The sequence below is a fragment of the Drosophila willistoni genome, chromosome 3R (assembly GCF_018902025.1).
Source record: "Drosophila willistoni isolate 14030-0811.24 chromosome 3R, UCI_dwil_1.1, whole genome shotgun sequence".
NCBI lineage: Eukaryota > Metazoa > Arthropoda > Insecta > Diptera > Drosophilidae > Drosophila > Drosophila willistoni.
Genome location: NC_061086.1, coordinates 30236040 through 30251151, shown reverse-complemented (window position 1 = coordinate 30251151; position 15112 = coordinate 30236040). Strand labels below are relative to the sequence as shown.

At 40.9% G+C, this 15112-nt stretch overlaps 1 protein-coding gene across 3 annotated transcripts in view; it reads right to left on the bottom strand.

Annotated features, from left to right (window-relative positions):
- LOC6649581 (nucleolysin TIA-1) overlaps nt 1-13326 on the bottom strand; it is a 37743-nt gene extending 24417 nt beyond the window's left edge. For all 3 annotated transcript variants that reach the window (XM_023179706.2, XM_002072019.4, XM_023179707.2), the window contains exon 1: nt 12547-13326. In XM_023179706.2, the coding sequence (XP_023035474.1) occupies nt 12547-13081 (535 nt within the window). In that variant the 5' untranslated portion in view covers nt 13082-13326. The remainder of the gene's footprint in view (nt 1-12546) is intronic.
- Between the last annotated feature and the right edge of the window lie 1786 nt (nt 13327-15112).

The following is a 15112-nucleotide window of genomic DNA, read 5'->3' as shown; positions in this document are numbered from 1 at the left end:
TTTTTCGTACAAAGCCAGCGAAAGAGACGAAGAAACCAAAAGGAAGAAGTGGGGAAACCTCCACGATGTCTGCGTTTAGATATGAATTGCAATGAAAGTCATAGTCATCATGTGTGACGAGCAAACGAGACTGACTCCCTCTGGCAGCCTGCCCTCTTGTCTGTGAAGTTCTGTTCCCCGATTCCGATGTGTGTGGGACTGGTGCCTTCAGTGGGTAAGCCCGTTTTTAATATGCCGCCAGCCAGTGGGCGCCACACACACGCAGTATGCGTAATTTTATTACAGCCCGATGCAATGAATGGTTCGCAACTATTTTCGGCATGCCTTTGTCTGTCTTTGTATGTGAAATGGGTACAGAATTCATTTCGCATTGCAATTGCTGTTTGGAGAGCAATTAGCTGAAATTATTGTTGCTACGTGTGCGTCGACACTTGAGTTAAGGGGCCATGAGAGCCAAAAAGGGCGGCCATTATTTAGCCACCAACAGCAACAATGAAAAAAAAATAACCAGAAATGAGAGAAAAAAAATGCTGATTTGCGGTCTGCCCATTGATGTCGGGGAAAACTAACCTCCCACAATTCACAATAATTTACTAAAGCCAAAAAAGCATCCCCCAATGAAGCAATTGGAAAACCGAAGGCAACTCCAAAAGAAACGAAATTATGCCAAAACAAATCAAGCAAATGAAAATATCACAGCCACAAAATCAAGGCAAGGCACACGCAGAGCCAGGCACAGCGGTAGATTCAGATTGACGGCAGGAGCCAGGAGCAGTGTCTGTGTGTGAGTAGGCGTAGGGGAGGGGCAATGGGCGGTGGCGGGGCAAGTGCGTTGGGGTGCCACAAATGCTGTGCTTAATAGGCATCAGCTGGGTATTAAGTTGTTTTTTTGTCGTTGTCTACGCTGGCAGCATGACAACCTTTTATTTTCGCTTTCGTTTTTTTTTTTCGTCTCTTTTTCTTGCTATTGTTATTTTTGTTGTTGTTGTTATTGTTGTGCTCTGCCTCATTTTGTTTTTTGGTCCGCTTAGATTCAACTAACAATTTTCGGAATGCCATTAGATGACGCCCTCTCCTGAAATTATCTCTGCCTTTAAGTTTTCATAGAATGCCAAGTGAGACGAGAGCTGATTCAATCACATCAACTTTAGTTAAAGATGTGCAATCCAAATAGGTACAAAAACAATGTGTAGGAATTGTTTATTTCAATATAGTAACTTTAGATAAGATACTTCAATAAGTAGTCCAACTAGTTTAGCATTTACTATTTCAATTATTGTGTTTCACTTAAAGTGAACTTCAAAAAGGAATCAATCCCAAATTATTTCAAATGGATCGATTAGATTTCATAGAAGTTTCTCTCCATAAGGATTCATTCATGGAATTTTTAAATTCGAAATTTTCATGACACATTAAATTAAACTTGGTTGTCAAACACATTCGAAATACATTAATCTTTAATCGCAACCTTTGGTTAAAATGAATCAAAAAGCTTTGATGTTTGTCATATTTCCTAACAAAATTAATCATTTTCGATAGATACTTTTATCGGTTTTCGTAATTAAAGAGAACTCTACAGAAATTCTCGTTTTAAAGAGTCAATTTAATTACATTTTAAACTGATTCTCTATATATTATAACATTCAACAATTGGCGGTACTTTATGAGGACAACAAAAAAAAACCTATTGAAATATTGCAATATTGCTGCTGCATGTTAAACACATTTGGTTTTCAACCGCGAGAACGTAATTGTTCACAAATACCACATGCTGCCAAATTATATTCAAAACTTTTACTTTTACTTTGTATCGGGCCTTCAAATATGCCACAAACTGTTGTAAAATTGAAACACAAAAAAATAAAAAAGGAAAACGAAAAAAATGAGAATAAAAATACCAACAACGACTGCAACAACAAAAAATTAAAAATTAATAGCAAACTAGCGAGTGCCAATAGAAACCAACAGCAACAGCAACTGCAAAACAAAAACTAACCAACTAACACAAAGTGTAAAAAACTATTGAGTGCTTCAGACCCTTCCCTCCTCCTCACATTCTACCGCAATCCCTTTAGCCTACTCTCTTATACCAATACCCATGCCCAACCCCCCAGAGTCACCACCAACAAAAATTTCTAATTTAAAAGTTTTACCCCCAACCGCCATCGAGCAACAACAGCAACAAACAGGCTAAAAAACACACTCACAACATTCATATACACACACTCACACAGAAGACAAAGCCAAAAAAAAAAAAAGAGGAAAGAAAAAAGGAAAGCAGCCGAAGCTGGAAAATAGAAAATAGCAACAAAGACGGGCGGCAAATAAAAACGCAACACACTGATAATGCAATTCCCTCCCAGAAAGAAAGTGGAGAAAGCAACTTGGCCAGCTGCAATTTTGTTGCTGCCATCGTCCTTCGTCCTGCATTCCCCATCCTCGTCATAGTCGTCGTCGTCGTCGTCGTCGTTGTTGTCGTCATCGTCATCGTCGTAGTAGTAGGCGTTGTGTTGTTTTTGGCCACATCGTTAGCAAAGCGCATCGGCAACATTTCGTCAGCTTCCGCCAGGCTGGCAGGCCAGGCCATGCCAGGCAGCCATCCAGCCAGTGAGGCATCTAGCCAGCCGGCGGTTGGAGGAGCCGCGTCATGCGCGTTGGCACTGCGTGGGTTGCAATCGTCAACCCGTTGGTGTTCCATCCACCTCCTCCTCCACCTTCGCCTACATCTCTTAACATTTTCTGTGAATGGAGGCAATGGAAGGGTTGGAGCTGAGCTCGTCTTCACTTCTTCACTCGTCGTCATCGTCGTTTGGCAATCGTTGGTTGCAACTATTTTTATATGCTGGCCCAGTCTCGTTTACCACCTCCCCCTTTCCCCCCACCACATGCAATTCACGTCTGTCCCTACGATTCTAGGTTTTTTTTTTTTGGGGGCGTTTGTCATTGTGCATTACTTTTAGCATGCCACGCGGAGTATCCTATGAGGGCAACAATGTAGACGTTGCCATACCCTCTTTCGGCTGCACCCAGAGATGGCTCTGGCATATTGTTGTAATTTGCTTGTTGTTGTTCGGTTCGTTGGCTTTGCCGGTTTTAGGGCGCATCGTATGAGGTTTTCTTTTTGGTTTTTTTGTTTTTCATCTTTTCTGTTTTCTCTTGCAATTTTTACGATGATTTTCATATTCGAATCATGTGCTCTCTCTTCACACTCCCCAAACATGAGTGAATGGAATGGTGTGTATATGTGTGTGTGTTGCTTGCAAATCGAATTATATTTGCTGCCACAAAGTAGACAACAGACAAGACCGCATTTCAATGCCTGCAGCTGGTGTGCTCCTCACTTCCTTCTTTCTTACCCCCCTCTCCCACTCTAGCCCTCTCTCACTCTGTCTATTCTTCATTGGTTTGGCTGCATTTTGGGGGCATTGTTGTTATTGAGCTGCCTTTGGCCTTCGGCCTTTGGCTTTATGCACTTTGACCAACACTTTGGCTTTGGCTTGCGGTGCTTTTATGTCGTATCACAAAAATTACCTTTCACCCAAAAATTGGCTGCCAAAAAGTAAGCAACTCATACAATATTTTATGGCCAACCAGCTGCTAGCTGTGTGTGTGTGTGAGTGTCACTGTGTGTGAAAGTCGAGGACCCCATTTAAGACCCAGCCTCATATTTCGTATTTTACTCATTTTTCCATACCCTTGCCAGAGGCATAATAATTTTACCGAGATCTTTTCAACACAACAGAAAGCTAACACCCTAATCCAAGTCACAGAACGAAGGTTGAGCATATATATACTCTAAGCAAAGTTTTAAAGGTCGTTTAAAGGATATGTGAAGAAAAATGTCTTTAAGGATTTATTTAATATATAGAACCGTGAATATATTTTAACTTCTTTGCTTACAATTGGCAATTGAAATGATTGCTATATAAATTACATAGATTAGCTTAGAACTTTTGTTCTGATAAACTTTTAAGTTTAAAAAAATTGCAGAGTTTTGGAAAGTGTACATAATATTCGTTGTTATACACATATATTCTTCCTAAGTAAATTTTGTGTTTTTTGCGTTGACATTTTTTAATATGCATTGTATTTTGTTGTGCATAATGTTGACATTTCGACGCGCTAATAAACATAATTTGCTCATAAAACACATTTTATTGCCTCGGCTCCTTTATCCGGCCGCTGCTATCTGCCATCATTTATGACTGACTGTAAGTACAGGTTGGAAGGGGTGGGGGAGGAGTGGATGAAAAGAGCATCTTGCTGGCGGTATATGTATTTGTTCAGCTCCGGTGAGTTAATATCAACATCTCTCGCAGAAATGAGCACAGTTCATTTTTCGAGTACCGCTTGAGTGGTCCCAACATCAAATTGAATGATGTATGGTTAACTGAGATATATACATACATAAGTATATGGTGACAATCTTCAATGTGTATTTGCATCTGTTAGAAAACGAGTTCATTGAACTATTGAATACAACCCTCTCGTTGCCTTCTCGGCAACATGGATCGTTGTTGTTGTGCACATGTAATTTAACCACATTTGCCATACTCATATTGCATAATTAATTAAGCAGCGAGTTGGTCTACCCCCTGCAATGCCTGACATATGCCAACTCACCTGAAGCCTTTCCCACTGTTGGCCAATCAACTAAAAATCACATTTTCTCATTTTCCACACACACACAAATACACGTGCACGGGGAACTTCCATTCTTATTTATGATACAATTCTCGGCTCCATGGGAAAGAGCAAAACATTTTTAAATATTTATTAGCAACAGCTTACAAGCATCATCTTATTTGCTGTTTGCTTTCATCGGTGACTTCCTTTGCTTCCTATCCAGTGATAAGTAATTTCGTTATGGGCGAAAACATGCGACCGCCGACCCACAAAGGATGCCCCCTACCTACATTTTCGGGCTACGCCTTTTGCTCGTCCTCGCGCCTCCTTCTGCTTGTCGTATTTCTCGAACTCCTCCCACTGGCTTGTTGATGCCATTATCTTATTCAGCATCCTTGTCATCTCATAAAGGATGCCTATTATAAATTAATTTTTGCCAGCCAGGACGACCCGGCTCTCGATTTCTTCGTCGTTCTTTTAGCCTCTTTTAGCTCGTTCGTTTGTCTGCTTTCTCTCTGCACATCAGTTTTATAACACAAACTGGGAGGACCCGCACCTAAATACCAAACATGTTGCTCCTGTTAACCATCTGACTGGTGTGTGTGTGTGTGTGTGCGTGTGCGCCTTTTCTTTGGCTATATGACTATATAATTTTTTGATTTAAGCCTGCTGCTGCTGTCGCAATTTTTCAAAAAACACCCTCATGCTTTTATTTTTGTTATTCTTCGTGTGCCGTAAAAGTTGGCATACTTCTTCATGTCCCCCTCCTTCTGCCAATCCGCCAAAACCTTGCACATGTGTGACATTGATGCCCTTGCTAGCTGCGCTGTTTTATTGTTATCATTAAACTGTAACACCTCCCACACGTTGCCCGCCAGAAGAAGAAAAAAAAACTCCGTCGACATGTTGTTCTCTCTGTATCAGAATCTCGCGTCGAATGTTCCGTCTTGTCTCGTGGTCTCGATGCGGGCTCCTTGAGGCGCCCTCAACAAGTTTGACATGAACGCCATACTACTGATCCCATTATGATTAAAAATTGTTTTGCCAGTCTTATCTTTTGCGGCTGGCTGCAATCATTAATGAAGCAAAAAGTAATTTCTGGCCTTGAGCATTGAGCAAAAGGGAAAACGCTTTTGCTTTCTACCCTCGGGTCATGATTAATTGGTGCGCCATATCCAAATTTCGAATCGCTTTCACAAGCTGGCGCCAAAGCGACAAATCAAAAGCAAAGTCAAAGCGCTGACGCTTTTCGGGTGTTAACTGCATTACATTCATCAACGCTTGCTAACCGCAACCAGAGAGGGTGAAGAGAGAGAGAGAGAGAGATCGGGATGTGGCACAGGGGTTGGCTATGGGGCAAAGAGTTGCCGCTGCTACACAACACAGCTGCATTGGAAATTCAAATAAAATTTACCACAGTTTCTCGTAACTTTGTCAACGATGCGAAACGTGAGAAAGGAGATGCTGCCATCTAGACATCTTCAGCGCTTTCGCAAGGATGAGGATGCGGATGGGGATGAGGAGGGTGCCTGCCAACGATTCGCGGCAACGAATTGCAATTTGCAATTTTATGGCAGCACTGCGAAAAATAGAAACTGAAGAAGCAGCCACAGAAGCAGCCGCAATACAAAACAAACCAATTTAAATTTTCAACGGTGTTGCGGTGACTCTGTCGCCATTCGCCATCGTCGTCGCTGCCGCTGCCAGAAGCAAACATTGTGAACGGTAGCTGGATCCACATAGCTGGATTGGGAGCTGGCGAAAAGGGCAACAAAGCGTAGCTGACAACAGGGTGAAGAAGAGAGAGAGTCAGAGAAATTCACAATGACAATGAGAAAGTCGCTTACGGAATCGGTTAACGGCGAGTCAAGAGAGCGGTTGCTGTTGTTGTTATTGTTGCTGTGAACCGCGGTCTGTGCGAATGGCCAAGCACTCAATCAATAAATTATGCTGCCACGGAATATACAAATCAACGGACATGGCCAAAAGGATGGGTATGGGAATGGGTAGCGACAACTCTTGTTTGCGCGGTCACGCGGCATCTGTGGAACAAAGGCCATACCCGTCGGGACACCCCCCGCTCCTACACCAAACGAGACCGAGTCCCGAGTACGAAGCACAGACGGATGTGGCTTGTGGGTTTTCTGTGCGACCGCTGCCTCTGTTACCGCAGCTGCTGTTAGTCATTTTAGGAATGGGCTTGGGCTTCACTCTGTATAATGTTGACGATATCCATGGCCATGGCATGACCAAGATAACCCAACCATAGAAGAAGGCACAGACTCTATACAACAACAACAACGACAACGACAACAGAAGAGGCAAGAGAATCCTCGGCAGCGACACCGACAGCGACAGCAATGACAATGTCAAATGCGTTGGTTGCATTGTCCAAATGTGGCTGTTGGCCATCAAAGACAAAGGCAAAAAGAGCTGCTGCACATTGCTGGCAGTAGCTGGCCAGAGATGGTGACGGTGCTACTAGTGCCCCGAAATTGCAAAATGGCTGCCAGGCCAAAAAAAAGGGAATAGCCACGCTCTTGCTGTTGACCCCAAGCTGACCTCGAGGAGAGCGCGCCTTAAAGCTGCTGCTGCTGCTGCTGCCAGACAATGCCACGGAATCGATTTTCCAAAAAGCAAACATTTGCATACACATACATACACACATACATATATAATGTGTATTTTGTGTATGTGGATATAAAGTGTGCCTGTGTGTGTGTGTATGTCTGACATTTTAAAATTTTTGTATACAAAATATTGATCATGATTGACGATTGCAGAATAACTAAGGAATGGAGATGTGGGGATATGGATGCTGTACCCGCAGGCAAGCAAACACAATGCCATGCCGTAACTTCTCTGTACTTTTTCATGCGGCACTCGCGTTGCCTCGCCTTGCTTCGCCTCGCCTGTCAACCCCTCAGTTTGTTATGATGCGCCACCCAAAACATTTTATCTCTGACCGCAGCGCTTAAAAGTATGCAACGCTTTTGGCCAAATGCTTGCTTTTTATTTTCGTTCACCAGACCTTTCACGTTTTCCTCTGTCTCCAGCTCTCTCTGTCTCTCTCTCTCTCTGTGTCTCTCTTTCATGAGGGAAACAAGGACATATGTGAAGTTGGGATGCTGCGGTTGGGTCGCCTGCAGCTAAAGTGAAAAAATATAAAAGGATCCGCCATATTTTTCTTTTTGGCTTTTGATTGTTTTTTTACTTTCCTTTTTTTATTCTTTAATGTCGTGAAAATTTGCCTTGTTCAGCTTTAACTGGTTTCGATAGCTCTATCAGACCAGCATTCATCCCAAGACCAAGTGCTGAACCCAAAAGTCCATCTAGCTGGCATCATTGTGACTTTCACATGAAGTCCGACTAAGCGGAAGCTGTAGGTATTTAGCAACGCTTAAAGTTTAATGCTTGGTACAACAGTTTTCATTCTTTCTGCTTCGCACTCGAGTCAGTGTTGTATACATGCATTGTGTGTGTGTGTGTGTGTGTGTGTGAGACAGATTTTTTTTACTGCCTTGACTGTCGTCTGTTGTTCCTGTCCAGTCTGCCTGCCTGCCTGCCTTGTTACCCACTCCAATTGAACCTAATCCGGCTGCTAAAGTATTAGCTACGTAGTTGTGTACTCATCCTGAGCGACCAAACTGCCTTATGCTGCTTTTGTTGTTTGCTGGCATTTAACAAAAAAACAGAACAAGAAATTGACAAAAAAAACAAAACAAAAAAATTAAGAGAAGAACTAACGAGAATGCATCGCATTTGAAGTACCCTTTACTAAAACAGAAAAAGAGCGAGGATGAAAAGTTAAACGAATAAGATATTTATTCAATGATCTTTGCAATTATTTTTCTTATGTCAATTTTTCAACTTTCTCCCTTTTGTATCTTATAAGAGTGAAAATTATTCCTGTTCAATTAGTGTAGAGATCCTTACGACAAAACTTTAATACCCTTTATAGTAGAAAGACAATAGAGCGAAAAAGAGAAAAAAATAGAACGTAAGAAAAAATTGTTTGTAAAAAGTTTGTCCCTCCGTCAGAGTCTGTGTTTGAGATGAGTCGGAATCTGCAGCTTCTTGCTCCAACTACTCGTTATCGTTGAAAGTCATACTGGAATGAACGAGCCATCACTTGGCGGCGTGGCTTCTGAGAGGCATACTAATCTGTCGGCCACTCGGCTGGGTTGGCCTTTCTGTAAATTAAGTGCCCAGCTTTTAGTGTTCGGCAATCATACAACCGAATTGTCCACTCCCTTTTCCCCGTCTTTCTCTTCGTGTATATATATATATATATATTTGTATGTACATATAGTTGAGATAAGCTGCATTCTATATAGCAGCACCACAAAGTGGACAGCGAATGGACAGCCCGACAAAGACGCTAATGACAGCCAACAGCAATGAGTTTAATATCGTTGGCTGGTTTTGTGTGTAAGCGGAGACAGGTAAAGCAATGTCAACATGGCGTATGATTGATTTTCAAGTCGTAAACTATAAAAGAGCGAGCGCAAGAGCTGTGCGCTCTGAACTGTGCATGAACTGAGTTCGACCAGATAAGTGCGGCTAATATTAAAGAGCGAATAAGCTTGGAAAATAATAAAAGTTATAAATCTTCTTGCATTGCCTGCCGACGATGGCAAGGGCAAGCAAAAGGACAACGACATGCTGCAATGTGGCGATAATAACAATTTATTGCACACGCACACGAAGCAGAATAAGCAGCAGCACAAACACACACACAACCAGAGTAGGACTTATGTGCCGAGTTGCCAAGTGGCCGGAAAATGCCGCGAGACACAATTGCAACAACAACAACGACAAGAACAACAATGATAAAGCTCAAAAGGCGAACACAAGAAACCATACAATAATAAAAATGAACAATGACAGGTTAATAGCAAATAAATGAAAGCCCATAAGAAAGCGCAACAGCAACACCAACACCAACAACAGCCACAACAGAATACGAAAATGGTAAAAGCAAGGACTGCATCGTGGACAACAAACTACTCCGAACAACGCCACCCAACCCTTCACCCCACTTTCAGCAACCAAGCTCGCATTTCCCCCATTGTCTACAGGCCATTGATATATGGCTTTCAATTTTAAAATCCATTGAGCAGCTGCTGCCATCATCTCTGGAGAGCAGGAAACAAGAATAAAAAAAAAAGAGCAAACGAAACCAAAAAAAAAAAAGATGCCAAGCAAAGACTTGGAGAACGATGTTGGCATATTTAAGGAAAGGCATAACTGCACACAAACACATAGAGAGAGAGACCGACCTTAGAGGAAGATTCGTGATGCTGAGCAGGCAAAGATAATGGCTGCAAACGTACTTAACGGCTACCATAATGACGATAATGGGTAACGAGTTGGCATGGTCGGGATGCTTCAATGAACAGGTTGACAAAACGCATTCGCCATGCAATGCCAATAACCATCATCGCCAGCATTATGGCCATGATGAGAGGCAGACTCTCTTTTGCTAGTGCTATTAGCCATAGATATATTGCAACTGTAGTCAGGAGCGGACTTAGTGAGTCCAGATTGAAATTACTTTTCTTAAAATGGTCTAACTATTCCGTGAATTCTTAGAAAGCTTATCTTATCAAAAAGTATTTTGATAGTTATTGTACTTATTTTTTTCTCATAGTTGTGCTCCTTGAAAAGAAATGTTCTTAATATTAAAATGATTGGAAAGCAATTGAAATGGAATATAGTTAGTGATAATTAAATGCATTTCATTTCCATTAAATAGTTATGAAAGTTATGATTTTTTGGTTCAAATTATACATTTTGCGTATAATAATGCCTCAGTTTTAATTGTTTTAACATTGCCAAATGTTTTGCAGGTGCCAGAAAATTGCAATATTCATTTGCATTTCAATTTTCATTTTCTAATTTTTATTTTTTTTTTTTGGTTTTTGTTTCATAATCACATTCAGATCATTGAAAAATTCATTTAATTTTCACAATTTATTGTTACAATTGCTGTTCTATATAAACATTTAATATGCTTATTTATTCAATCAAATACGAAACGATAACAGGGCTAAAAACAAAAAAAAATACATAAACCGAAACACATTTCGCACACGCAAAAAAGTAGAGAAACTTTTAGCCAAATGCAACTATGAATATGCAAATCGTTTGAACGGGGGCAGGGGCGGGGCGGGATGGTTGGTTGGTTGGTTGGAGGATAAAAATATATTTCAGTGAGTATTCGATAAATAGCCATAATGTGTCGACTATTTATTTGATAGATTTAAATGTACATATAGCATAATAAATAAAGGCATTTTAGGTGTCGCAAGCCGCCTGCAAGCGGATTAAAGTCATCTTAAATTCACGCAAAACAAGACAAAAAAAAATAAAGCGAAAAATAATTTTATTAAATTTGCACAAAGTTCGCCCAACTGACAAAGAGAAAAATCGATCACCTGTTTAAAGTTTACTTGCAGGCGGAATGGTGGAGCAGCCAAGTTGGCAGCTGTGCCAGAATAGCCTGGCGAACGCATCAGTCAACGTCCTTACAGTTTAACAAAGGACGACATTTGCCGTCTACACAACTGGGAATGAGAGAGAGAAAGAGAAATAAAGGGAAACAGAAACCAATAGGGCGAAACTTTGAGAAAGAGCGGGGCCACTTTATAAGCCAAATTCAACGCCCCTTGTGCCTTTGTCTGTTTGCTGCCTTTAGGAACGACAACGACGACTACGACGACAACTTCTTTTATTCTTTTCGCTTTCCCTTGCCACGCATTTGGCAATTTGTTTCTGCATCTAACAACGAATTCAATTGAAAATTTCAACAGACACTCGCTGCAAATTTAACAACAACAGCAGCAGCAGCAGCAGCACCAACTTTTTGCCAAAAGAAAGAGAAAACTTTTCGATTTTCAATTCTCACAGCTTTTTGGCTTTCAACTGGTCAAGTGTGGACGTGCGTTAAATGTACGTTACGTATACGCCATGCCATTCAGCTTGGAGTGCACTTCAGTGTCTCGTCATCGTCTTGGTCTTGGTCTTCGTCCACGTCTACGTCTTTGCCGCCGTCTGCATCTTGCTTTGGCCGTCAACTGTTTGCCTAGTGCAATTTTCATTGTGGGCGTTGGCACAGAAACAACAACTACAACTACAACTACAACAATAACAGTCAAAGGCGGGCCCCCAGATTCGCCTGATATTTGCTTTAGCCTCCCACGTTTCTTCCTGTCTATATATGTGTGTATGTGTACGTTTGTTTGCTTCACAAAGCATTGGCATGTGAGTGAGAGTATTTGTGTGTGTGTGTGGGTGTGTGTACATGTTGTGTGTGTTTGTTTGCCTTTCGTTTAGTCACAATGCCAACTATGACAAAATCAGAATCCAAATCGAATCGACTCGCTGAGCCAATGCCAATGTGGAAATTGTCAATAATTTCAAATTGATTTCTATTTGATTTAACACAACAACAAAAACAAGGAAGTGTGAGTAAGAGAGAGAGAGAGTGGAATGGGAAAGTAAGAGATTGAAACAGAGGACAGGGCAGAGACACCTACAATTCTCCAGCTATATATAATTGTACTAGCCATATATATATATACATATATTGGGCGGGCGTGTAAGTGGAAAAGTAAACTTTGACAAACACGCGGGCCTCGTTTTGAGGCCAAATAACATTAGACAGCTATTAGAGGCTTGGCCGACTTTTACGACGGATCTATAAAAACCATTACTTGAACTGTGTGTGCCAAGCCAAGCCAGCCACTCGTAAAACTCTGGAAATTTGTAAGGCAAAACACAGAGTAGTAGAGGATAATAAAAAAACAACAATAGGCAATCGATAAGTGGACAAAGTGTTGAAAGTTCCCCATAAACAATTTCCATGATACTTTTCGTTTAGTTCTCTTAAATTTATAGGGTATATCAAGGACTTACCCTGCTTGGGAGAAATGCTCAGGATCTGCTGCTGAGGTGATTGCTGCTGCGAATGGATTTGATATTGCTGCTGCTGCTGCTGAACGACAACTGCCTGCTGCTGAGCAGCACAGACTGCAGCGGCCACGGCCTGTTGCTGCTGATGGTGAGCAGCTGCTGCAGCTGCTGCTGCTGCCACTGCAGCGGCTTGCTGCGATTGCTGCTGTTGGTGCGGTGACTGCGATTGCGAATGCGAGTGCTGCTGTTGTTGCTGCTGCTGCTGCTGTTGCTGCTGATGTTGCTGCTGCTGCTGCGTGGTAACAATTGTCATTTGCTGAGTCTGCTGCTGTTGGGACTGCTTGCCATTTGGTACCTGCTGCTGCTGCTGGGAGGCGGTTACCTGCTGCTGTTGTTGCTGCTGTTGTAAGTGGGTCTGATGGATTGCCAGCAGCTTCGTCTCATACGGTTTACCATGGGCGGTTGCCACAGACAAGGGCTGACTGCTGAGCGTCATCTGTGCAGTGGCTGGCATCATCAGCGTGGGCATGGCCAACATTTTTTCACAGTTTTTTTGTTGTTTTCTTTTTTGGTTGTGCACTTGTTGTGTGTTGCAGTTGCTGCGGTGTGGAATTTGCACGTTCTGCGGTTACACGCAACTTGCTTTGATGTTTAATGAAGTGCCCACTGCTCTGCCTCGCAGTTGATGATGATACAAATTGTGTTATAATTTGGCAAAATAAATTGTCGAGCTTCCCTTTTTTTATATGTATTTTTTTTGTTTTTTGCTGGTTTCGTCGCTTTTTTTTTGTTGGTATTTATTTTCGTTTTGTTTTGTGTGAAACCGCACTTTTGTTTGTGGAGTTTTATGTGCAAATCATTTGATGCGTTAAATAATTTCTACAATTTTGCTAATTTGAAAAAGTTGCCTTTTGTGGTTTCTCTTTGCGTTCGTTGCAATCCTTGTTGGGTTGTTTTTTTCAATTTTTTATTAGTTTCTTATTATGACTTTTTGCGTTTTGGTTGTTGTTGTTTTCGTTATATTTTGATTTTATTAAAAATTTAGCTTGACCTTTCAGTATCACAGACCAATGAAATTTGTGTTGAAAAAGTTCATTTAATATTATAATTATTATGATGTGCTTTTTTTTATATATTCTTCTCCGTTTGTCACACACACAATGCAAAATAATGCAGTTACCCTTGGGTTTTATATTAGTTCAGCTTTTTTTTTTCTTTTTTGGAAAATAAACATTATAGAATTTGCATAAATTTATACAAATTTTAAGAGACTTCTAATAGTTTTAGCTCAAGTGGAAAGGAAATAGTAAAAAATAAATTCTTAAACTATATTTAAAAGTAACAAGCCCATTTTTACTTTAGTTTGGCATTAATTTGTAATATGCAAATTCTCTGAATTTAAAGTCCCAACATATTTTAAATCTACTGCTCGAACAAAAAAAAGTGTAATCAATGCAATTTATAAATTTTCGACTCCATTAAATATTCTAAACTCATCACATTTGCTGGGGGAAAAAAGTATGCCAGTCACTTTCTCCTCTGCCAACATCAATTTCAAGATATAAGTATAATTACATTTTCCCCAATCGCTTCACGTCTTACGGTTTACATTCCTCTTCTTTTTTTTTTTTATGTGCTCCATCTTGAGCTACAAAACAACCATTATCATATATCAAGCCTAAGCCATTCACACATCATTTGAAAAATTAAATTTAATATTTTACGATTTGTGTATGTCTTACGCTAGCTGGCTCCTGAGTTGTCATGGCGAATTCCCTTTGCATACCGAAAATCCGCACACAAAAAACAAAACAGGGCGAACTGAGTAGCGAAAAAAAATGAGAAACAAACAAACAATGAAAAATAAAATGTTATGCCAGAGACGTAGCAAGTACGTGTAACGCAAATGCGTAAGTGCTACAAACAGAAGCAGCAACAACAACACCAACCGTAAAAGGCAAGAAAAAAATTATAACAATAATAATAAAAGCAGCCGAATACAAGTGCCAGCCAGCCAGCCACAAAAGAAGAGTAAAAACTCATTGGGGTTTACGAGACGACACAACGAAAAACGACTGTGGATGAAAAAATACAACCAACAACCAAAAAAAGGAAGCGAAGGAAACCCAAGCCAAGTGTTGGCAAGAGTCAGAATCAGACGCAGCTTCAGTCAGCCGCGTTGTCAGTCAAACGTTTCCTGTTTTTCGGTTTTTTATAACGCCAGACTTAAAAGACAGACAGACCGACAGACAGACATGTTAAGTATAAGTATAAATTTATATTTTTATTTCTCTGATCCAGAAGACAGGGCATGGGCGTTGCATGCATATGGAGCTCTAAAAAGTGGACTAACCATTGAATTCCCTTGCAACACACATACAACAACACTTACTCATTCAAACACACAACAAAACTCAGGCACACACACACACACACAATGCTGCATTGGCCCTTCTCATATAGCCAAAGCCTTCGTTGACTGTTGGCTGAAAGTATTTATTGGCTGGCTCGTTGTCGGTTTATGTGCCACATAAACCGAAGTGGCAAAATCTCTTGTTCTTGCCATTGC